Source organism: Sprattus sprattus, assembly GCF_963457725.1.
Source record: "Sprattus sprattus genome assembly, chromosome: 19".
In the NCBI taxonomy this organism is placed as follows: Eukaryota; Metazoa; Chordata; class Actinopteri; order Clupeiformes; family Clupeidae; genus Sprattus; species Sprattus sprattus.
Window position 1 is genome coordinate 26,968,912 of NC_137917.1, and position 25,716 is coordinate 26,994,627.

Here is a 25,716-nt window from a genome sequence, read left to right on the forward strand (position 1 = left end):
TCTAGACACTCTGCCGACACAGAGGACACGTCCCAAACTCTTCTAGACACTCTGCCGACACAGAGGACACGTCCCAAACTCTTCTAGACACTCTGCCGACACAGAGGACACGTCCCAAACTCTTCTAGACACTCTGCCGACACAGAGGACACGTCCCAAACTCTTCTAGACACTCTGCCGAGACAGAGGACACGTCCCAAACTCTTGTAGACACTCTGCCGACACAGAGGACACGTCCCAAACTCTTCTAGACACTCTGCCGACACAGAGGACACGTCCCAAACTCTTCTAGACACTCTGCCGAGACAGAGGACACGTCCTGAACTCTTCTAGACACTCTGCCGACACAGAGGACACGTCCCGAACTCTGCAAACACCCTGTTGGCACAGGGGAGGCATAGGCAGCGATGTCCGCAGCGGAGGGTCAAACTAGCTTCACGATCCTGGCACACCGAGCACAAGTCCTCTGACCTGGATTCTGGAAGATCACAGAAGAAATGTCTTAGACCAGGGGTCTTCAACCTTTTTCAGCCCAAGGACCCCTTGGCAGAGAGGGACACCGAGCAGGGACCCCCTTCCCGCCGCCCAAATGTAGGCCTGATATTCAAATATAAGTGTCAGTCACACACACACACACACACACACACACACACACACACACACATACACCCCTACACATGTTTGAGCAGAATTACACATCTGTAACACACAACTCGTTTCAATGTATTCTGTTTATTATTGAAATTCACAGCCATTATATAAATTCAACTAGGGAGGGACAAAGAATTGAGTAGCTTGAAAAGTATGGATGAAATATCTCATGTCTAGTGAGAGGCCTGACGTTTGACAAATCATCACTCATGTCTTTGGCAACAAGATTCTCTCTATGAACCATGCAGTGCGTCACACATGGTTATTGCACCGTCTGTGCACATTGCGACACATTTTGACCAGGCATCATGCTCACGGAAAAAAATGTTGATCACTTTAAAATTCTCTGAACTTCTTGTACGTCCAGGCAGCTGCGTACAGAATATAATTTCTTCCTGCATCTCATTTTGGTCGACGAACCACACGCTAAAGCTGGCCTTTGTTTGGCACATCGGTGGATTCATCTTTGTAGTAGCGAAACTCCCGAAGACAGATTATTTTGCACAAGTTGTGCCCTCACATCAGCTGCCAAGTCATTTCAGTTTTTTTTACGTACTCATCCTTCCCAAACATTATTTTGCATATCAAACGAGCCTGGAAATGTGAAAGGTTTTTTTTCTTTCAAGTTAGCATGGGTTGTCTGTAAGTGTCGTTGCAGCTTGTTGGCTTTATACTTTCGTTTTGATAGCACGGAAGAGCAGGCCATGCAAACTGGTATTTCGTCACCACCGGTCTCTTAGGTGAAGCCAAACGTAATTATTTAAGTATGCGTCTCTTTCCCGTTTGCGCTAATGGCTATTCATGGAAGGGGTGTTGGCATTCTCTGAAGGTAGATCATCTGAACAATGGCCATCAGCGGTGTCTGACATGGAGCTTTATTCCGAGAAATTACAAAACAATTATTTCAAATTGTATGGTTATGGAAGTTAACGTGGTATGGCTAAATGTAGGCTACTGTAGCTGCACATGTTGCTATGGTGAGAAAATGACCGTGTGAAGATTCATGGGTAGCCTAAGTATTATTTTAAAAATGCTTCAGATGAAATTATTTGGGGGACCCCCTGCAGTACCTCCGCAGACCCCCTGGGGGTCGTGGAGCCCCAGTTGAAGAAGATTTTTCAATGGTCTTACAGTAAGACTTGCCTGACTCAAGGTTTGCATATTGTAAAAGCGATAACAAGTTGCTCCATTATTATTTATTTTTTTTAGATATTTCTACTGTATGAGTTGATACTAACCTGATCTCCAATGGTTGTTATTGTTGCTTTGGTCCTCTTGAGGCGGTTTGCTCCTCTTTTGTGCCGTCTCTATCCTTCTCTTTAACCGAGCTGGGGTGTCTTCATAGCCACATTGAAACAAGCTGTGAGGAACAGGGCATGATTCTCTCATAAACAAACCCATACAAGTCCTCCTTACAGAACCTGGACAGTAAAGACATAACCAGAAGATCAGTCAATTACCATAGGACCCATTGGCTATAGTTGGCCTATAAAATAGAAATGGCATCAGTGTACATCTTCTGTGAACTTACCGAGTAAGAGCACTGTGGTCGACTGCCCGTAGACATCAATAAGGGCCCAAAGGGGAAGAGTGAAATCCAAATCAGTGTGCGTATATTCACGCCATCCAGTGGATGTCTTGTAACCCATGTGTCCCCTACGGGTCATCCAGAAGGTGATCGTGGTGCCGGGCGGGCAGTAACTATGAGGCACCGGCCGAGCGCAGTACCCAGGCTTGTCTGTGAGGTCGGGCATGGCCAGGGACGGGAGAGGGCGGGTGGTTGGGCACACGTTGGTGAAGCCCACCCTCACGGCGCCCTCCCAGTTTAAAAGGCTTCGCTCCACCTTGATCTGCACCTTCTCCTTAGGGTTCACCGGGCGACTGCTGAACACCAGGCCATCATGGAAGGTCTCCAAGTCCCTCGAGGCCCTGCAGTTCCCGTGGCTGAGGGTGACCTTCTTGCCCACGGCCCCAGGGTTGAAGGTCAGAGGGCCAAGGCAGGTTAGTCCACAGGGGCGGGTGGTCCTGGCCCCTACTGGGAAATGAGAATAATAATCAATCAGAGTGATTAGAGAGATCCGCAGCAACTGATCAAAAGCACATTGCAGTATCTTGGCTGCAAAGTCTATCAACCGACTGGTTTGGCCTGTGTGTAATGTCATCAGGCTTGTGTGTTTTTCTTATCCTAGCCTTTGTTTTGAAGGAATTGGAAATGGTTTTAGTCTTCTGATACTGTTGTGCTATCCTCAGGAGCACTGGGGTGAGGGGAGTCTGTGTCATCTAAACAGCTCAGTGTTGTTATCCCAATCACCCTTTTGTTGACATCATCGTGTGTCCAATCACATTGGCCACACTGGTTTACATGTAATCATGTAATCTTCAGAGCTCTCACCCACTTATAGAGCTCTCTCCCCAACCATGTTTTAAATGATATATTTGAAACCGACTTCATAATTTAAATCAATTCATATAAATTCAAAACACAAAGGATTATTTCGTGTTCCCCATCAAACTGCTTTTGTTTACAGAAGAAGCTAGTCAGAAAGAGTGTTAAAGAGGTAAAAGAGTGTGTCTTCATGCATGGCTCAGTGCAATAATAATATTTGGGTAAGCAGGTGACTGATAAACTGCCACTCCTGATGGCTACCATCTCTACTTCCCTGTCACATTCTTGCCATATTTACTGGCTTAGGGCCCATGTTTACTGGCAAGCCTTCATGATGCGACTGTAACTGCCACAACATGGCAATGCTTGCATCATGACAATCTTCAACTGTCTACTACTTGAGGTTTAATAGCCTTTCTCATTCACAAGGTGAGCTCCATGGTAGGTATCTGTAGGACTGTATGGTAGTAGTATAGACTGAGCTCTAAATAACAAGAACTAAAAACAAGAGATTTGATCTGGAAAAGTACAGGTTGGGACATTTCTAAAAAAAGAACCTTCTTTCAAGATAATATTACTGCAGCTTTGCAATGAAAGAAGAGTTTTACAAATGGTATAAAAATGCTTACCATGCATGTTGTCTGTCATGTCTTTGTATTCTGTATGTGCACATGTATTGTCGTTGATGAGATCTGGTCAGACCCACAGACTAGTCTGGTAATCCGTTAAACTGTCTGTTTCTGTTTGACTGAACTCTTATCAGCCTGCCTTTATAGCCACAGAATCGCACGTGCCTGGGGTTTACAAACATTGGTCATCAGGCAGAGGCAGTGAAAAGGAAAGGGGAGGGGCTGGAAAAGTACCTAGAAGTCTGTGCGCATGAGTCTGACAGCTTCTGTTTGCTCTTCTGTGAGAATGAAAGTCAGTGGGTTAGGAAAGGCAAGTCGGAGGTCGAGTTTTCATACCATGTTATTCTTCTTCATGCTTTAAAGTGTTCTAATGCATGATATGAAGACAATCTTTATTTTTACAAAACATTTACATACTATAACACTAAAAGTAGCTGTTAAATAAACTACTTTGTGAGATGCAAATTGAGATTGCAAAAAGAAAAGAACATACAGAATAAAAGTTAGACATTTCTACTGGTCTGGGCAGCACAGTTAGTGTGTAGATGGATGAGTGCGGTTGAGTGGGAGACTGAACTCTTGTAACTATCACACAGTCAGTGAAACTCCACTAAGGACTAGTCCTCTGAGCACCCCCACAGACCACATGAGTCTGTTACCCAGTCTGGAGCATGGCCTGACCATTACACAATAAAGCTTTTGTTAGACTGATGCAACTGCATCTTGTCTAGCATTAACATTGTGCACTTAAGCACTGAGATCCTGATTACATTGAGAATACTGTGAGCAAGATTGAACCAGAGAAAAGTTGATTGTCATTTTTGATTTTTCTTTTGGGTAAGATGCTGCATGCAAGATCTTACAAACTCACAAATGTTATGATACATAGGACCATTTCAATGCAGCCATTTCTCATTTCATCTCAGACACCTAAACAAATATTTCACTTCTTATTACATGCAATGGTAATTGCTGCTTCATATCCCAAGCAGTCCTTTCACCTAAGAGGTGGTTTACATTGCAAGTTAATATTTTTGCAACTTTAATATGCAGTCTACCTAGAGTTTTCAGAGAAACCTCTTTATTGTCAGTAGCAGGGTCTGTAAATCAGGAACAGGTTTACATAGCACAATGTCTACATGTTGACATGTTTACATACCACAATGTTGACATGTTTACATACCACAATGATAAGAAATGTTTTCTTTCTTCAGCCAAGGAGATTATGTTTAGGGTGTGATTTGTTTGTTTGCAGGATTACAGAACAACTCCTGCCCCAATGTTCATGAAACTTGAAACTTGGTGGAAGGGTGTAGTGTGGGCCATTACATTCTGGAGCTGATCCGAATCACGGGCAGGATCCACAAATTCAGTTTTGCTTTTATTAATGTTGCAAGGGGCATTTGGCCTTGGCTGGAGTCTTGAGTGGAAGCCTTTCCAGTAAGTTCTGTAAGAGACAGGACAAGCAAACCAGGCCTCTGTTTAGGATTGGAGGCAGTGGACCTCAAGGAGAAAGGCTGCCTTTTTGTAGGGGGAGGGACCCCTCATTATTTAGAAAGGCCCAGTGAAGAGCTGTTTGCCTGAAACCTATTTCATAGATTACTGCCATTCATGTCTTGTGTTGTAGGTTGTTTGTTTTGAACACATCATGGCCTTGAAGGAATAATACATCATGCAATGTCCTTTATAGGTTCAGCCCTGTGAACATCTCACAAATACGTTTTTATGAAAACGGGAATTTTTCTCACCCAGGGATGTGCAAATATAAAGTAAACAGCACACCCATAATAAACACATTGTGATAAGTATGACAAGTTATTATGGGCCTCCATGTGCCTTCACTTAATGACAGACAGTGGGGGTGCGGTCTGCAGTATTCATGTGACCTGTCTGGGTTCCCACCCATTTTCATTGACATTTTAAAACTTTTCCATGACTTGTCAAGGATCCTTGGTGATTTGTCACTGAGCTTTCACAATCTACAAGTACACAAAATTGCCTTCTTTAGTCCACAGGTTTGAGTCTAATGTGTTCATGAAAATTACATTCTTTTTTTTAATAGGTCAGGCTATGTCAATTCCAGTGGTAACACTGGAGAAATTCTGACAACAAAACATCATCATTGGAAGAGCACAATAATTAATTTAATTAGACCTACTTACAACAAGATTACTTTTCTAAAACTAATTAATTTACTCCAGAATTAATTTTTCCAAAACTGTCAATGAATTTACTGAATTTCATGATTTGTCCAGGCCTGGAAAATGGGATTTTAAAGTGTCATGACTTTTCCAGGATGAAAAAAATCCTGGTAAAAAAAGAAAAGAAAACCCTTGAACATTTAATTGGGATTTCTTTCTACAGGAGGCACAATTTCAAGTTCCATTCCCTGAGCTGGGATCATAAGATCAGAATAGAGTTCCATCCCCTGACAGATCATAAGATCAGAATAGAGTTACATCCCCGGTGCTGGGATCATAAGATCGGAATAGAGTTCCATTCCCGGTGCTGGAATCATAAGATCAGAATAGAGTTCCATTCCCGGTGCTGGGATCATAAGATCGGAATAGAGTGCTTGAGGGATTCGATTAAGGTACTAGATAAACTAAAGCGTACTGTAGCTTTGACACAACTTGCAGTGATACAGAGTGAGTGTGTGCTGTGATGTTAGTATGACCATTTCAGCAGAAGACTGAAGACATGCAGCAACACAGATCACTTCAAGTATATCTGCTGTTACCTTCCTAGGGGCACAATAACTAAATATCTGTCTTCTATAATATCTATAATTTAACTCATTCTCATTCATTTTTGAGGTCCAAAATTCCAGCAATCAGGATCTCAGTAATGGTAACTCTCGGTCAGCTACTCGGTCAGCTGTTTGGCACATACGCCATCCAAATCAGTGAATCGGAGCATAAAACTAATGTTTCTCTAGTGCAGATCATATCAGTCAGTTCAAGTATATCTGTCCTCAAGCCTCAAGGCATTCCTTGACTCTCAGGCCTGTCAGTAGTTGCCATCAGCCATCACGTTCAACATACTGACAGCAACTCCACCTTGGCCTGCAGCTGATTCAAACAAGTCTGACCAGAATAATCTTACTTACAACAACAAACATTCCATATGTTTTATTTTGTCACAGTGCTGTCCTATGCAGGACGCAGCCTGTGAACACCTCACAAAAAGGTTCAAAGTCATTGGATGCATGATCACGCTGGGTTCTACTGTCATTTCATTTCATAGCAACCCGCTCATTTCTGTGTATCCTCCATTGAAAATGTAAAATGATTCTAAAGTAGTCTAACGAGCTTTGGTGCTTTAGTCCAAGACTAGCAGGCAAACTTCCTAAAAGGCAGACTAAAACTCAAAACAGCAGAACAACACAAACAACAAGTCCTGTTGCTAGACCCCCACTGTTCTCCTTTCCAAAAGACCTGGAGGTACAGCTAATTGTTTTAGTGCCCACCTTGTATCCCCCAAAATCACCTCACGGATGGATGGCTGTGAATGACCTTTTATTCCATTGCATACGTTTGTAGAAATGTAGGAAGCTGGGAAGTCCATGTCCCACAGTGTGGCCATAAGGACAAGTCTGAAAAAGACACAGGTGAGAAAGACACCAAAGTAGAGTCACAACAACAATTACTACTACTTTTATGACTCATGTACTGTAAAGAAAATCAGCCCAGAAGCTCTGATGAAAACTGGTGCCAAATAAATACTCAACCATTCAATGATAGCTGCTGTGCCCTTGGACTTGATATTGAAGTATTTAGTTTACAAAGTAGAACTAAGAGTAGAGATTTAAATGTTGTTCAATTCATCTTCACTGATCAACTTCAATCAGTGAGGATGCAAAACGGGGAGCAAATCTACTCTCACTATAACTCCCATACCTCTCTGTCCACCACGTGTGCACAGGCAGTGACTGACACTCTGTCAGACCCTCCTCCAGGCTATGATTGGTTGTTTTGATTTGGTCATGAGGGACTCTTGCCAATGGCAGTAGGAGCTAGAGGAGCCTGATTTTTCTTCCACAGATGACCTTCTCATTTACTACTGTCAGGACATAGTGACAGTTTTAGCAAATGTGACAAAAAGTTATTTTAATAAGGATTACCTACTGCAACTTTAAAACAGTTTCTGTTTAAGTTTTTGTGAACAGTAGTGTGCACTTTACAAGATCCTTCTCTGATGTCATGCTGTTCCCCATGTTAGTGTGTCGTTTTCTGTTTTGTACATTTGTAAGGTGACTACATCCTTGGAAATGGCGCCACCTGGAGGACGACTGAGAGAAGAGGAAGCCCTTCCCCTCACGTTTGAGGCAGCAGAGGAGGAGCTCCCCACACCAGAGACCTCATGATTGACAGTTGATCCTGTTGATGAAGGTCTTACCTGGACACCTGGTATTATGCAGATCATGCGGTGAGGTGCTGTTGCTAAAACCAAGTCTATTGGTCAGTCAGTGACCAATCAGGCCAGGGCTTGGAGCAGGGCTAGTACTCCTATGCTCACTTCTACATCATACTCTTCTGCACTCAACTGAGGAGCCATTTGTGCATTTACTAGAAGCAGTACAGAGCAGTAAAATGTGTTACAATAACATGTTGGACTGATTAAAAAAATACTTTGTTACCACAAGTGTATTGTAGAGTTATTGTATGGTTTTTTTTGTATTACAAGTTTCTTTTGAAATGAGTTTGAATATGCACATGAGCTCCACTCTTATTTAATATGTACTAATTTGCATAGGCAGAAACACCATACCCCTGGCAGGTACTACCAAGCCAGGCAGTCTTCAGGTTAGTGGCCAGTCTATAAGCAGCATTGCCATCACCCATGGGCAGTACGATGATTGGATGAAGATTGTGCAGATGTATTCGTCATATATATGAATGGTGTTTCTGCCTATGCAAATTAGGACATATTCAATAAGTGTGGAGCTCATGTGCATATTCAAATTAATTTAAAAATAAACTTTTTCTATGCAAAGGTTCATTTTGGAAAAAATTAAGCCTATTTGGGAGTATTTTGGGCATATTCTATTAGTGTATAGCTCATTTGCATATCAACATTCATATTCAAAGAAACTTGTTATACAAAGAAATGTTACAATTAGTCTGTCGTAAAATGCTACTTTTTCTGGACTATAAAAGTAAGTAGCCATACTACAACTCTGAACAGTTTATTTCACTTTTACCATTTGATCACGTTTAACGGATGGAAGTGGTGGTTCTGCCTGTTTTCACATAGTTCTAAACAATATAACTTGATCAGTCTTATTGGTTGGAACAGGTTGGAACAGGACACTGTGTGTAGCACTCCAGGCACTGTTGCACAGATCCCCCTCACAGCAGGTCAGTTCCACAGCCATCGAGCCCAGCTCCTCTGAAAACGCTCCAGAGCAGGCATTTCTGGTGGCACAGCCCTTCCAGGTAGTGCTCTGTCCATCAACACTAACTAGTGGTGGAAGGGAAAATCAGAAGGGAGGGACAGAGAGATATAAACAATAATGTACTATCAATATAAAACAATAAAGCAATAGATTACATAACTAAAGTTATACTTTTCCACTCTTTCAGTGTTACATACCCTCGACTGGTATGCCCCTCTACTGTGTAGAAATATATTTCGCCATTTTGTTCTAAATACATAGTACTGCACACACAAATAAACACACCTGTTGCAGAGAAACAGCGATCCTCATCACCGGCACATTGAAGCCTTGATGAGAAGCCCGCCGAGTCAGAGGTGAAACACTGCCTCCCATTGGCCGTGTCATTTACTGCAACTGAAAGATTAACCATGCTTTCATGTTCAGCTTTGTAGAATTTCTATTATTTTACCCAAACAGGGCAGGAAGAATTGAATTGGCATTAGATTAAGAAGACAATGACTAAATAGTCGCTAAATTGACCCCATAGCCTCCTTCCTGAACATTAGATTCCTCATAAGATTCCATTAGCACAAAATAATTACCTGGAGGACTTCCGGTGTTGCAGTAGTCTGTGGTACAGCACAAGGCGCTCAGTGTGACCCTAGAGATTCCATAGTTCACGGAACCATTGACACATTGTGCAGATGGGACGCACCTTTTCAAATTTCCTACAGCAGTGGTACCCCCTGCAAACAAAAAATACAAAATATAATGTGGTCGTGAGGAAAACACAAACCCATAATCCAATAGATGGACCGATAGAAATCTCAAACAAAGAAAGAAATCTAGACTTCAGAGTAAGGATGTTAAGCTTATCTATTAATCTACAGTAGAAACTTTTTTTATAAAAAATGTATTCAATCAACTGTCAGTGTTTGTCAAAGTGAAGGGTACATTTTATCACCTTCTACAGTTGCAGTGGTGATGCTGGCACACGAGTCACGAAGTGCGGGACACTGCTTTGAGGCTCCACTGCAAAATCCATTCAGACTAGCGCATGTAATGCACTCCAGGCCTTTGGCTAGGGATGGTTAAAATATCTGTTGAAATTTAAGTTATTTTGTCCAAAATAACTTAATGCTCTCCATGAACTAAAATAACTAAATGAACAAGGAAAAAGTGTGTTTCGCCCCTGTCACATTTCAACAAATTACTTCATTTTCAGATGATATAATCTTCTTACCTTGAGACACAAGCAGGCACATCACAACAAAAATGACTTCAATCACCATCTTGACGGTAGATAGTTCGGCGTACATGTGTTGGTTTATATATTGGTCTCTTCATTGATGGGAGTGTCCATCAGTCAAAATCAAAGTGAACTTCTCCACATAACACGTGTTAGGTATTTTCTACCTGCGTGCTGGTTTAGAGAGGAGTCACCGGACGAAGCTTTTTTGTAGTGTAGGAAAATGACGTGTCTAATCGGTGTTGGAGTTCGAGTTAAGAGGCGTACAAGTTCAAATGTAACCAAGTAGAAAAGTTTACTGAGGCACAACAAAGTACGACGATACAGCTGTATGGTCGGAGAAGATGAGTTCTGATGAGAGAGCGGTTAGGCGGCCCTCTTATACTGTTGTGCGAGTGACATATCGAAAGTGGTTTCCAACTTGCTTCGGAGGCCGTTTCCATCCTTGCCCCTGGTCTGACCCCGTGACGTGTCTAACATTAAAACAGTTGTTGACAAGAATTGCCTGCTCGACACTCTTTGATTAGCTATATGACAGTTTTTGATCTGGAGACTTCAAAGGTCTCAACTGCCTCTACACTTCCTGTGCTAAAGGTCCCCCGCCTCTGTATTTTCCTATGTATAACTGATCTTTTAATATTTTCTATGCAGACTAAAAACTGACTCTTAATATTCTTACAGTAGCAAGATAAGTTAAGTTGGTAAATGATGACACAATACAACCATCAATGCAATGCAGTCAAGAAAGATACATCAACATCAATAGCTGGAGAAACCCTTCTGCCAAACACAAGAAATGTTCAAGCATTTAAAGCTCAGTTATGTGATGTCACTCCGGGTCCCGAGAGGCCGCCCCCCATCGATCATGAGATGGTTACATAACGTCTGGTCCACTCTAGACACAGTAAAAGCACAAGATGTTTGTGGTACTTTCCCCTTTACAGTACTTCTGTATTTTATCTGCTGACCTGCACATTGCACGTTGTCAAGAGCTTTCTCCGGTCTGCTTTCTTTTCTACGTGCCACCTTTTCCCATTCTGACACTGTAGTAATTCATTTTTATTATTAATCAGAGTTCCAAATTGATAGTTTAATATATTTTATGAGACTGATATATTACATTAAGACTGATTTTTGTGGTTGATCTTTATTTTGACCACTGTGGTGGACACTACACTTTGTGTGGCACCCCCACGTGTTCAACTTAACTGATTTGCTGTTGTGTTGAATGGTTGCACTGTAATGCCTGTCCAATTGGGTGAGATTAGCAACATATTGGTGCTGTTGTCAGTTGACACTCAGACTCGGTTATGGCCTGCTGCAGGCCTGGCTTTACCTTTTTTCCATCTGAACATAACTTGCTGTCTTGTGCATGTCACATTCCATTCAAAACTTTTAAACAATATAACTAGATCAGTCTTATTGGTTGTTTTTTGGTGAGAGGAACCTTTTTACTGATAATGATATAATGGGTGATGTGATACATGTCAATACACAATCAAGAAAACACAAACAAACCTTTTGTGCTTTTTGTTATTTTATATTTTTACCACAGTTTGAGTCTTCACAGCCATGAGTGGATGGTGTGGCTAAGCCAACTACCAAATAAACCTGAATACATACTGTACATGATTATCCCAAAAGTCATGTTCAGTGAACAAAACAAATCAACTACATACCAACATCACTAGGAGGGAAACATAGCAGACAGAGTGAAATGGTTGAACAGAAAACAGCATCAAGTCAAAACACAGAAGATGCTTGCATTAGTTTTATCACAGGAATAAATAATCAATGGTGCTGTCATGAGCGAAAAGTTGCTCATGACAGCGCAACACTTCAACACTCCAAAGGATGGTTGGTTGCAACTGCAGTCCTACTACTCGCTGTAATGGTGACACACACACACACTCACTGGTAATTATAAGGCGAAACTATCATTGGAAACCCACAAATGATTCAGGTGAGTTCCAAGTTCACATAACATGAACAATCACACCATATGTAAATTATTAATTGTTTCAATTAAAGGGAAACTTTGAGTTTTTAAACCTAGGCCCTAGCAAGATGTGATGAGTACTTAAATGTTCATCTTGAATAAAGACATTGCCAAATGACAACTTGTTTACTTCCTAAATAGATTTAAACTTTAAAGAAAATGGACTTTAAATGTGTCCAGGAGTTATTTTAATAGTTTCTGAAATATTAAGAACACATGAATGAAAACAAACACACACAAACACAAGTAGAGGAGTCACCCTGAGTTGAAGCCAGCTCAGTGGAAGAGCAGAACAGAGCCCAGGGGCCACAGCAGGAACAGGACACTGTGTGTAGCACTCCAGGCACTGTTGCACAGATTCCCCTCACAGCAGGTCAGTTCCACAGCCACCGAGTCCAGCTCCTCTGAAAACGCTCCAGAGCAGGCATTTCTGGTGGCACAGCCCTTCCAGGTAGTGCTCTGTCCATCAACACTAACTAGTGGTGGAAGGGAAAATCAGAAGGGAGGGACAGAGAGATATAAACAATAATGTACTATCAATATAAAACAATAAAGCAATAGATTACATAACTAAATATATACTTTTCCACTCTTTCAGTGTTACATACCCTCGACTGGTATGTTCCTCTACTGTCTAGAAATATATTTCGCCATTTTATTCAAAATACATAGTACTGCACACACAAATAAACACACCTGTTGCAGAGAAACAGCGATCCTCATCACCGGCACATTGAAGCCTTGATGAGAAGCCCGCCGAATCCGAGGTGAAACACTGCCTCCCATTGGCCGTGTCATTTACTGCAACTGGAAGATTAACCATGCTTTCATGTTCAGCTTTGTAGAATTTCTATTATTTTAACCAAACAGGGCAGGAAGAATTGAATTGGCATTAGATTTAGAAGACAAAGCCTAAAAAGTCGCTAAATTGATCCCACAGCCTCCTTTCTGAACATTAGATTCATCATTAGATTCCGTCAGCACAAAATAATTACCTGGAGGACTTCCAGTGTTGCAGTTGTCTGTGTTACAGCACAAGGCGCTCAGTGTGACCCTAGAGATTCCATAGTTCAGGGAACCACTGAGACATTGTGCAGATGGGATGCACCTTTTGACATTTCCTATAGCAGTGGTACCCCCTGCAAACAAAAAATACAAAATATAATATAGTCATGAGGAAAACACAAACCCATAATCCAATAGATGGACCGATAGAAATCTCAAACAAAGAAAGAAATCTAGACTTCAGAGTAAGGATGTTAAGCTTATCTATTAATCTACAGTAGAAACTTTTTTTATAAAAAATGTATTCAATCAACTGTCAGTGTTTGTCAAAGTGAAGGGTTCATTTTCTCACCTTCTACAGTTGCAGTGGTGATGCTGGCACACGAGTCACGAAGTGCGGGACACTGCTTTGAGGCTCCACTGCAAAATCCATTCAGACTAGCGCATGTAATGCACTCCAGGCCTTTGGCTAGGGATGGTTAAAATTTCTGTTGAAATTTAAGTTATTTTGTCCAAAATAACTTAATGCTCTCCATGAACTAAAATAACTAAATGAACAAGGAAAAAGTGTGTTTCGCCCCTGTCACATTTCAACATTCCTCATATCTTCAAAAACATAGAAACCAGTCTTCAACTAACGGGATGAAAGCAAGAAGCCATACAAGAACTCTGATCAGTTTATTTCACTTTTACGATTTGATCACGTTTAAAGGATGGAAGTGGTGGTTCTGTCTGATTTCGCATAGTTCTAAAAATATAACTATCAGTCTTACCTAGTTAGCAAGTTAGTCTCCCCGTTCTCTCTCGCTCTCTCTCTCTCTCTCTCTCTCGCTCTCTCTCTCTCTCAGTCCCTCTTTTGAAAAACAATTATCAACCATAACCCAATGTAATTGTTTTGACCAGTCATGATTTAATTATAATTACAAATATTTACAAGTACCAAATACAAAATGTAAACAGGACTAAAACATTTTTTGTAAACCTTAATCAAGTCACATTGATCAAACATTGGAAATGTGCTCCTTAAAAACAGTATTTAAAGTGCATAAATGCTGTACAACATCATCAGAGTGCAATAACATATAGCACTGCTTGAGGTAGGGTGCAGGTATGCTTCTAGTGTCTACCAGACTCATCTGGGCTGAAACCTGCAGTGTCCTTATCAGCCTGTGGGCACCAGGGCAGCACCACAACCACCGCATGGAACCTTCTAGACACTCTGACGCCACAGAGGACACGTCCCAAACTCTTCTAGACACTCTGCCGACACAGAGGACACGTTCCAAACTCTTCCAACACACAGCTGCACTGCATGGAACCTTCTAGACACTCTGCCGACACAGAGGACACGTCCCAAACTCTTCTAGACACTCTGACGCCACAGAGGACACGTCCCAAACTCTTCTAGACACTCTGCCGACACAGAGGACCTGCCCGAACTCTTCCAACACACAGCTGCACTGCATGGAACCTTCTAGACACTCTGCCGACACAGAGGACATGTCCCAAACTCTGCAAACACCCTGTTGGCACAGGGCAGGCACAGGCAGCGATGTCCGCAGCGGAGGGCAAAACTACCTTCACGCTCCAGGCACACCGAGCACAAGTCCTCTGACCTGGATTCTGGAAGATCACAGAAGAGGTGTCTTTCAGGAATGACTGACTCAATCAGAATCAGAATCAGCTTTTATTGGCCAAGTTAGCCAAACAAGGAATTTGTCTTGGTGCAGTGGTTCTCAGTGTGCTTACACATATAACACATATATACATCACAACACAAAACAATACAACAGTGCCAATAAGTACAACAGTGCAAAACAATACAATACAACAGTGCAATGGTCAACAATCCAATATGACTTAAAAAAAAAATATCCAAGGAGTATATAAACAAGATTTGAAAATTGTAAAAATTTGGCCTTCAGACGGAACACTCACCTCTTGGAGGTTTGCTATTGTTGCCCTTGTCCTCTTGAGACGGTTTGCTCTTTTGAGCCGTCTCTATCCTTCTCTTTAACCGAGGTTTGATTTCTTCATAGCCACATTGAAACAAGCTGTGAGGAACAGGGCATGATTCTCTCATAAACATACCCATACAAGTCCTCCTTACAGAACCTGGAAAGTAGAGACAAAACCAGAAGATCAGTCAATGACTGTAAGACCCCATTGGCTATAGTTGGCCTATAAGATAGAAATGGCATCAGTGTACACCGTCTGTGAACTCACCGAGTAAGAGCACTGTGGTTGACTGCCCGTAGACATCGATAAGGGCCCAAAGGGGAAGAGTGAGGTCCAAGTCAGTCTGCGTATATTCACACCTTCCAGTGGATGTCTTGTAACCCAGGTGTCCCTTACGGGTCATCCAGAAGGTGATCGTGGTGCCAGGCGGGCAGTGACTATGAGGCACCGGCCGAGCGCAGTACCCAGGCTTGTCTGTGAGGGCGGGTATGGCCATGGATGGGAGAGGGCGGGTGGTTGGGCACACGTTGGTGAATCCCACCCGCACGGCCCCCTGCCAGTTTAAAAGGCTTCGCTCCACCTTGATCTGCACCTTCTCCTTAGGGTTCACCGGGCGACTGCTGAACACCAGGCCATCATGGAAGGTCTCCAAGTCCCTCGAGGCCCTGCAGTTCCCGTGGCTGAGGGTGACCTTCTTGCCCACGGCCCCAGGGTGGAAGGTCAGAGGGCCAAGGCAGGTTAGTCCACAGGGGCGGGAGTGCCTGGCCCCTACTGGGAAATGAGAAAAAGAATCAATCAGAGTGATTAGAGAGATCAGCAACAACTGATCAAAAGCAAATTTCAATATCTTGGCTGCAAAGTCTATCAACCGACTGGTTTGGCCTGTGTGTAATGTCATCATGATTTTGTGTCTTCCTTATCCTAGACTTTGTTTTGTAGGACTTGGAAATGGCTTTAGTCCTCTGATACTGTTGTGTTATCCTCAGAACCACTGCGGTGAGAGGAGTCTGTGTTTCTCCTGTATCCTTAAGTTTTGGTTCTCAACCTTTTCTACTCCGAGGCCCACCTGTTCGTATTTGTAACAGGCCGGGGCCCAACAGACACCCCACTTTATTTTACCTAATCTATATTCCATTCTCATGTTTACATTTAGCGCAGATTGGCCAATGTGATTGGACACACGATTATGTCAACAAAAGGGTGATTGGGATAACAACAGGGAGCTGTTTAGGGCTGTTTTTCTCAACCACTGGGCTGCGTGAAGCCCTTTCCAGTGGTCAACCGACTGGTTTATGGTTGAGAAAAACTGCTCTAAACAGCTCCCTGTTGTTATCCCAATCACCCTTTTGTTGACATTAGTGTGTGTCCAATCACATTGGCCAATCTGCGTTTAATGTAAACATGAAACCTTAACCTATCTTAGGGCTCTCATCCACCTAGTGCTTTCTCCTCAACCATGTTTTGAATTACACATTCAAAATTGACTTTGTAATCTAAATCAATTCATATAAATTCAAAACACAAAGGATTATTTCGTGTTCCCCCATCAAAATGCTTTTGTTTACAGAAGAAGAGTGTGTCTTCTTGTTCACAGAAATAGCTGGGAAGAAAGAGTGTTAAAGAGTTAAAAGAGTGTTAAAGAGGTTAAAGAGTAAAGAGGTAAAAGAGTTTTAAAGTGGTAAAAGAGTGTGTCTAGTTATTAAAGTGAATGTGTGTAATATTTGGGGAAGCAGGTGACTGATAAACTGCCACTCCTGATGGCTACCATCCCTACTTCTCTTTCACATTCTTGCCTTACTGGATATTTACTATTTAGGGGCCAGGTTTACTGGCAAGCGTCCATGATCCATGGCTGAAACTGCCACAACATGGCAATGCAGTGTGTCTGTGGACTAGCGACTGTCTGCTATTTGAAGTTTATAGCCTTCATTATTCACAAGGTGATCTACATGGTAGATATCTGTATGACTATAAATGTAAGTAGGATAGTCTGAACTCTAACTAACAAGAACTAAAAACAAGAGATTTGATCTGGAAAAGTGCAGGTTGGTACATTTCTAAAAAATAAACTTCTTTCATGTTAATATTACTGCAGCTTTGGAATTAAAGAAAAGTTTTACAAAGGATGTAAAAATGCTTACCGTTCATGTTGTCTGTAATTTCTTTGTATTCTGTATGTGCATGACCCACAGACTAGTCTGGTATACATTAAACTGTGTGTTTCTGTTTGACTGAGCCTTTCTCTGCCTGCCTTTATAGCCACAGAAACGCACGTGCCTGGGGGTTACAAACATTTGTCATCAGGGAGAGGCAGTGAAAAGGAAAGGGGAGGGGCTGTCGAATTGTTGGAAAAGAACCTGGAAGTCTGTGTGCATGAGTCTGAGAGCTTCTGTTTGCCCTTCTGTGAGGATGAAAGTCAGTGGGTCTGGAAAGGCATGTCGGCAGTTGAGTTTTCATGAGATCCCAATTGAGATTGCAAAAAAACCAAACAAAGTAAAAGTTAGACATTTCTACTGGTCAGGCAGCTCAGTTAGTGTGTAGATGGATGAGTGTGGTTGAGTGGGAGACTGAACTCTTGTAACCATCGAACAGTCAGTGAAACTCCACCAAGGACTGGTGCTCTTGGCACCCCCACAGACCACATGAGTCTGTTCCCCAGTCTGCAGCATGGCCTGACCATTACACATGAGTCTGTTCCCCAGTCTGGAGCATGGCCTGACCATTACACATGAGTCTGTTCCCCAGTCTGGAGCATGGCCTGACCATTACACATGAGTCTGTTCCCCAGTCTGGAGCATGGCCTGACCATTACACATGAGTCTGTTCCCCAGTCTGGAGCATGGCCTAACCATTACACATGAGTCTGTTCCCCAGTCTGGAGCATGGCCTGACCATTACACATGAGTCTGTTCCCCAGTCTGGAGCATGGCCTGACCATTACACATGAGTCTGTTCCCCAGTCTGGAGCATGGCCTGACCCCGGAATCTTCAACATTTTTCAGCCTAAGGCCCCCTTAGCTGAGAGGAACACTGAGCAGGGACCCCCACACCCTGCCTTCCCAAATTTAAGCCTGATATATATATATATTTTATTTGGAACAAAATGATAGCCACACACACACGCACAGTCCCCTACACATGTTTGAACCGAATTACACATCATCTGTAAAACACACAACTCATTTCAATTTATTCTGTTTATTATTGAAATTTTTTCTCCCTTAGTTAGCCATCACTCTGAATTCAATTAGGGAGGGGAAAAGAATTGAGTAGCTTGAGAAGCTTAAGTATGGTTGAAATATCCCATACGAGGCCTGTAGTTTGATATTTGCACATAGCGACACATTTTGGTCAGGGAATATCATGTTCACGAAAAAAATCCTCGATCCCTTTGAAAATCTCTGAATTTGTACGTCCAGGCGGATGCTTACAAAATAGAAATTCCTCCTGCATCTCATTTTGGTCGACAAACCGCACAAACGCTAAAAGCTGGGCGTAGTTTGACACATCGGTGGGTGCATCTAATTGTAGCCTAGTGCAAAATAATCTGCCTTCGGGAGTTTCGCGACTAGTTGTGCTCTTACATCAGCTGCCAATTCATCCACAGGGCGGGCTCATCCTTCCCAAACATTGTTATGCACATATCACTAACTGCTAGCAATATTACACTTTCCGCAATTATGTATGGCTTGGTGGTCTGCCCGACACGAAATGCAACTTGATGAAGGGCTTTTAAAAGCTAGCTCGCAAACGATTTAAAACGAGGCTGGAAATATTAAATGTTTTTTTTCTACCAAGTGAGCATGGGTTGTCTTTAAGTGTCGTTGCAGCTTTGATGGCTTTATACTTTCGTTAGATAGCACGGAAGAACAAACCATGCACACTGGTAATTTGTCACCATCGGTCTCTATGATAGGGGAAGCCAACTACTATCATTCATCTGTTGTGGTTTCACCACGGAAGGCGGCAGGCCCGTTAGGAGGGCGTTGAAGTAGTCAAAGCGGGAAAGGTTGATATGTTGAATAACATTATAGGCAAACAATCTAATGGAGAGCAAGAAAAATACACATGCACACTAAGGGCTCAGATACACATACGCGTCTTTTTTCAGGCAGAAACGCTTCAGTAACGCCTTGGCAAAGTGCGGCGGCCAAAACAGAAGTGGTGCGCTTCCCTGCCTTGCGCTGGAAAGTTGAGAATAGTTCAACTTTTAAGCGCACCTAAAAAACGCTTCAAAGACGCAACGCGTGGTGGAGAAGGGGCGTACCATAGGAATCAATGCATTTGCTCGCGTCCCGTTTTTACAAAAACGCGTATGTGTATCTGAGCCCAAAGGAGGTACCTGAAACCACATCCAACGCACCTCAACCTGGGACTCCACCCCCAGTTTCTGTGGTTTTCAAAGAAAGGCAACCAGTATATCTTCATTTGGCAAATTTTACGTGAGTGATAGCTTGTTCACTCATTTCTCTCAAGGTTAACCTGTGACTTTTGTTTATTTAATGATCTCTTAAACAGAAGTTGTTCACCCTCGTAGATATAGGCCGGTCACATTGAAAAATTAAAGCATTCAAGGTAATCGTTAATCGGGTTATATAAAGTGAGTAAAGAGGAAAAAAGAATACACAAATGACCAATGAATTTAATCATATCTCTTAACATATCTTGATTAAGACTCCTACGTGTATTTGAGGTTGTCAGTCAGTGTGTTTACAAACATATCTCAACGTGGTTTCTTATCTGGCATCCACCGAACATTTACTAAACAGAACACAAAGCAGCTGGTAAACAGACAACACAAGACAGGCCAAAACACATGCATCACAAAATAATATAATCACCTACAGTCACTTGTTTGGATTTGTTTGTAGTGCTGTTGTAAGTTATGGATACAATTTCTTATTTTGATAGAAAATCTAAATGTTATATTTTGTCATTTTAACTGGAAATCCAAGCAAGTGCCTTGAACGTAGTAAATTAAATTACACTCCATCCGAATCTGAACGCTCCATGGAGAGAAACACTTCTGTTCAAATGTTTTTTTTATATATATATTTATAAAATGTAAGGCATTAAAAAAATCATGCCTCAGTCAAAAGTATGAAATAAATGACCTTAACTTAAAGGGGTGTAGTAATATATGATAAAGCAAACACAGATATCAAAGATAGCACAATCAGATGACAAAGATAACTCAATTTCAGGTCATAAGAGTGTTATATGATTTGATTACTTTGTGATATCAACTTTTACATAATTTTGAATGCAGGACTAAGTGTAAAAAATATGAAGTGAATGATCATGACTTAAAGGTGTTTAGTGATATACAGTATGACAATGAAAGCACAGATAACAAAGATAACTCAAATTCAGATCACAAGAGAATTTTTCCATTATCCTGGATGCAGTACTAAACGTGAAAAGCAATAGTTCATCCAACAGATGGTTTGACATTGAATGTGAAACTATTAGAGTTCAAATAAAGACTAAGTCAGATCCTGCTAGAATGAGACAAACGTCTTGTGAAAGCTTTATCTAAGGATGTAAAATTCAAAACCTTTGACTCCTACATCATTATCACCTCTGAAAGATTTAAGGAGAATGATATCATGCTGGCTAAAGAGATTAGGAGGAAGAAAAAGCTGTTTTGTGCGCTCGAAGTTTGACAATGATATCCGCGCCGAGAGGAAGAAAAAGAACTTATCACAGCCAAATCAGGGAGGACTGACAAATAATCTGAAGAAAGTGGGAGCCCCTAAAGTGTTCCTAGTTTCCTCCTGCGACCTCGGCAATTACGATTTCCAACTCCTGATTGACACTCTTGAGAAATAGCTCCCAATGCACAAGAGACTGGCACTGCTCCAGTCCCTTCCTGTTTGTTCAGTGGCCATGATTGACAAGAAGACCAAGGTCCTGCAGAGGCTAATCTGGCTCATAGCATTTAGCTCCAGTGCCATTGTCATGGCCACAGTACGAAGCTTGTCCCTATATGGTTTATTCTTTATGACCATGTCTTCCATGTTATCATCTTTCTTCAAACCAGAGTCCAAACCCAGAACTGCAGAGATCTCAATTATCTATCTATCTAGATAGATAGATAGATAGATAGATAGATAGATAGATAGATACTATATAAATACTATATTAATCCCGAAATTCAGGGATCTTGCAGTTCTCACATATTTACAATAATTACAAACAATATATACAGACCTTACAAACAATACAATGCAGCTATGTACTATGTACAGTGGATGAAGGAGGTATGGTGTAAAGAGCATAATAATTCAAGTTCAATGGCAGCTGGGACGAATGACCTCCTATGTCGCTCAGTCTTTGATATCTGTTCAGAAGAATTGTGTGTAGTTTTACAGCAATGTGATTTCTAGGCTATGTACTTCTAGAGACTTGTTTCTCACAATTATCGAAATGGATATACTGTATGTAATGTTTCATTTTGTTAAATTGTATCAGACAACAGAAGACAGGGGTTACTATGTGCATTTTACATAAGATTTGAGGGAATGAAGCCACTTTACATAATCAAGTCCTGGGAAAAAGGCAGCTGTTTTCTTTTTTATCTTAAAAACACAACTGTGCCTAGAAATAGAAACTGATAAGTCACTGACTGACCAATAACCGTGGTTTCAGCGACACCACCTCACCTCACGATCTGTATAAATACCAGGTGTCCAGGTAAGACATTCATCGACAGAATCAACTGGCAATCATGAGGTCTCTGGTCTTCCTTGTGCTCCTGGGAGCTGCTTGTGAGTATAACGCAAAATGTCTGTACACTCTGCAAAAAAAAAATCTTATACTTTACTCTGACTAATGCATGATGTTTTTGCCTTGTGTGCAGTTGCTCTGGATGATGATAAGATTGTTGGAGGGTATGAGTGCGAGCCCTACTCCAAGCCCTGGACGGTGTCTCTGAACTCCGGCTACCACTTCTGCGGTGGTTCCCTGGTCAACGAGAACTGGGTCGTGTCTGCTGCTCACTGCTACAAGTCGTAAGTTTTTGCACTCAACCAATGTATTATTTATAGTTTTGTTTTGACACAGACCGTGGTGTTGGCCTCGTCCTGCTTTAACACCAAGACTAACTGAAATACCTCAATGTTGAATGTTGAACATTGACCATTGAGCATTCACAAAATGTAAATGGTGTTGCATGATATGATAAGATACAATACTATTACAAAAAAGGGTTCACAAAACTCATCATACATCAAAAGTAATAAAAATGATAATTTACTGTTTGGTTCATTTGTAATTTATGCATTGTAACCCTTGCCTCTCAGCCGTGTTGAGGTTCGCATGGGCGAGCACCACATCAGAGTGACTGAGGGAAATGAGCAGTTCATCAAATCCTCCCGCGTCATCCGTCACCCCAACTACAGCTCCTACAACATAGACAACGACATCATGCTGATCAAGCTGAGCAAGCCCGCCACCCTCAACAAGTACGTGCAGACCGTGGCCCTGCCCACCAGCTGTGCCGCCGCTGGCACCAAGTGCCTCGTGTCCGGCTGGGGCAACACCATGAGCTCCGGTGAGTATGCCACCCTGAGGTTAACCATTACAGAGCCTACCGGAATGACAAACAGTCATTAGTTAGTTTTGATCCCCTTCAATCCATTAATTACCTCATTGTGTCTCTTAAGCTGTTAGCGGCGACAAGCTCCAGTGCCTGGAGATCCCCATCCTCTCCGACCGCGACTGTGACAACTCCTACCCCGGCATGATCACCGATGCCATGTTCTGCGCTGGATACCTGGAGGGAGGCAAGGACTCTTGCCAGGTACAGTCACGCACCAGACAAATGGAACCTTAGCACTGGAGTGTCTTTTATAATTTTTTTTACATGTTTTGAAATGTATTTATAATGTAAGTAGCCAAACACAATATCTAAATTTAGTTAGTAATGAACGTGTGTGGTTTTCAGTTTATTAGGCTTTCCATCATAAGACCAAATCTAAAAATGGTCACTATTTGATGATCTGGAGTGATCACTGCAGTAGCTAACTCCACGGATATTCCAAACACATCTCTCCCTCTCTCTCTCTCTCTCCTTCTCTCTCTCTCTGTCTCAGGGTGACTCTGGTGGCCCCGTGGTGTGCAACGGTGAGCTGCAGGGTGTTGTGTCCTGGGGATACGGCTGTGCTGAGGCCGGCAACCCCGGTGTCTACGCCAAGGTAAGATTGATGACACAAAGTATCTAGACTTCTTTTTAGACTTTCTTTTAACATGCCAGTTTATTTAACTTTTGTCTCTTTTACTAAACAGGTTTGCCTCTTCAACGACTGGCTCACCAGCACTATGGCCAGTTATTAAGTCCTGTCCTAAGACCTGGATGACCAGCAGACTCAAGTTCCTGACACACTGAAAAGGCTCAAAATTGAACAACTTGCCATTCAGTGTCTCACTGTAACATCATATTGTGCAGTCACAGCACAACCCTCTGTCACAGAGAAGTTGTGTGAAAATAAATGGTTGTGAAAAATGATATTTAACGTTCAGCTGTTTTTTTTTCATTATTCTTATTGCAAATTAGGTCCACAATGCTTCTTCTGGTAATTACTTTTGATGTATGCAACAATGCAATGCTACATATCCTATATATATGAGGGAAATCACACTGCTCCTAGTCTTGAGGTTTTTGACAGTTATTCAATACAATACAATTTGTTTATTTGATCAAGAGGGACAGTGTACATTCATGAACATTAAGATGTAAATGCACCCAATTATAGCCAAAAGGCTAGTTTCCATTGGCAGTCCCCCGGCCAGAGTGAAAAAGGCTATACACCTTAAAAAAAAAGGCATGAACGTATACATCAAATATAAATCAAAATCAGACAATAAATCAAAAATAAAATAAGATAAATAAAATACAATATAATACAATGAAATAAAATAAAATGAATCCCAATATACAAGTTCTACTGCTTACCGACTAATGATCAAATTTTTGGTTATTTTTCAACCATGCTGTGAAAAGATTGCGCCTCGCGCTAACTCCCACACCAGGATGGTGGCCCTAGGACTTCCAGAGGTCTTGGGTGAGGGTGTGAAGAACACGGCAAAACAAGGTGATATCCAGTGAACTTAAGTGAGAATTTATTTACAGTGCAAAAACAATGATGACAAAACAGTGCAGTGACAAAACGCCAGCAAACACCCTCTAAACAGACAAACAAACAAACAAACAAACAAACAAACAAACAAACAAACAAACAAACAAACAAACACCAATTACTAATGCACAATTCTCCTTCACAATCAAAATCACTTCTACTTGCTTTTCAGTCTACCTGCTCTCCAGACTCCCACCCAGAAGTGAGAAAATCTTGAGCTTAAATAAAGCCTTCCAATTATCTTCATTGGAACATACCATCTACAATAGGGTACTAAACAGTCCGTTTACATATAAGTAGACATGATACACAATGACATTACCCCTGCACAAATCATTCCCTTTCCCCCATCCCAATTACACAATTATCTCAGCATTTAATCATGCAATTGTCCAGAGCTCAGGTTTCTTGGGGGACGGAAAGTTTGCGGGACCAGGAAGTGTGTGTGATGTCAATGCTTGTTTGTGTGGTGCGACAATGTATGGATTAACAGCGTGAAATGAGTTATGGAGCGGATACAACTGGTACCAAGCTGATCGCTATGATGGTGCATGGTAACTGGGTGAGTAACAGAGCGATTTGTGAAATATGATCGTGCTGTGTTGGAATGGATACACGGTTGCCGGCACCGTGCAACATTCCAAAGTAACCGGTTGTGTATGGATGCGTGTGTGCGTGTTTCCGTGTGGCAGAGAAGTAGCGTTCAGTTTAAATGTCGCGGGTGGTGTCAGGTGCGTTAGGGAAAAGGAGGGGCTGCCTTTTCACACATGCTTTGAGATTTCTTTTGAAGCAGTTGAATGAGATTGATTCTCTAATGTTCTGTGGGAGATGGTGCCATTCCCGGGCTGACCTTACTGAGAAAACCGACTGTCCAAACACACTTTTTTTTTAAAAGGAATATCACAGTCTCCTCTTGCTGCCCCTCGAGTAGCACTGGTTGCTGCTGTTCTAAACTATAGGCTGCATAGTGGTGGAGCCAGGTAAAACCGTATTTTGAACATTAAACAGCAGTTCTTAAATGTGATAAGGTTGTCCCAACTCAAAAGTCTGTACTAATGGAGGAGAGAACAGTGATGATGTGATTTAGGTTTTTTTGGCAAGTATTTTGAGAGCCTGTTTGTAAAGTCACTTTTAAGTTAATGCTCTGCATAGAGTAATTAACAATGTCTAACGACCCTTGTATTTTAATGGAGGGGTAAGTGGGTCTTAGATGTGCAGCTGACTTACGTCAGAGATGTCCCTGTATGGTTTATTCTATATGACCATGTCTTCCATGTCATCATCTTTCCTCAATCTGAGTCCAAAAAAACAATCATAT

The 25,716-nt window shown here is 41.8% G+C and overlaps 3 protein-coding genes across 4 annotated transcripts; 1 reads left to right on the forward strand and 2 right to left on the reverse strand.

Moving 5' to 3' along the window:
* Positions 1–329: 329 nt before the first annotated feature.
* Positions 330–3,685, reverse strand: LOC308380171 (E3 ubiquitin-protein ligase NEURL3-like; the record flags this gene model as incomplete). Its single annotated transcript, XM_080857444.1, has 4 exons — positions 330–478; positions 1,890–2,072; positions 2,183–2,686; positions 3,667–3,685. 4 exons carry the CDS (start codon positions 3,683–3,685, stop codon positions 330–332), a joined length of 855 nt encoding a protein of 284 aa, XP_080713570.1.
* Positions 3,686–14,773: 11,088 nt separating this feature from the next.
* LOC308380737 (E3 ubiquitin-protein ligase NEURL3-like) lies at positions 14,774–17,406 on the reverse strand (the record flags this gene model as incomplete). Its single annotated transcript, XM_080858141.1, has 4 exons — positions 14,774–14,922; positions 15,238–15,414; positions 15,526–16,029; positions 17,400–17,406. 4 exons carry the CDS (start codon positions 17,404–17,406, stop codon positions 14,774–14,776), a joined length of 837 nt encoding a protein of 278 aa, XP_080714267.1.
* Positions 17,407–21,988: 4,582 nt separating this feature from the next.
* Positions 21,989–23,595, forward strand: LOC308380304 (trypsin-2; the record flags this gene model as incomplete). Of its 2 annotated transcripts, none has more annotated exons than XM_080857602.1 (6): positions 21,989–22,028; positions 22,121–22,271; positions 22,563–22,817; positions 22,933–23,062; positions 23,355–23,456; positions 23,548–23,595. In XM_080857602.1, 6 exons carry the CDS (start codon positions 21,989–21,991, stop codon positions 23,593–23,595), a joined length of 726 nt encoding a protein of 241 aa, XP_080713728.1. The 2 variants fall into 2 exon arrangements, with proteins under 2 accessions (XP_080713728.1, XP_080713727.1); XM_080857601.1 differs by having other exon boundaries at positions 22,563–22,813; positions 22,926–23,062.
* Between the last annotated feature and the right edge of the window lie 2,121 nt (positions 23,596–25,716).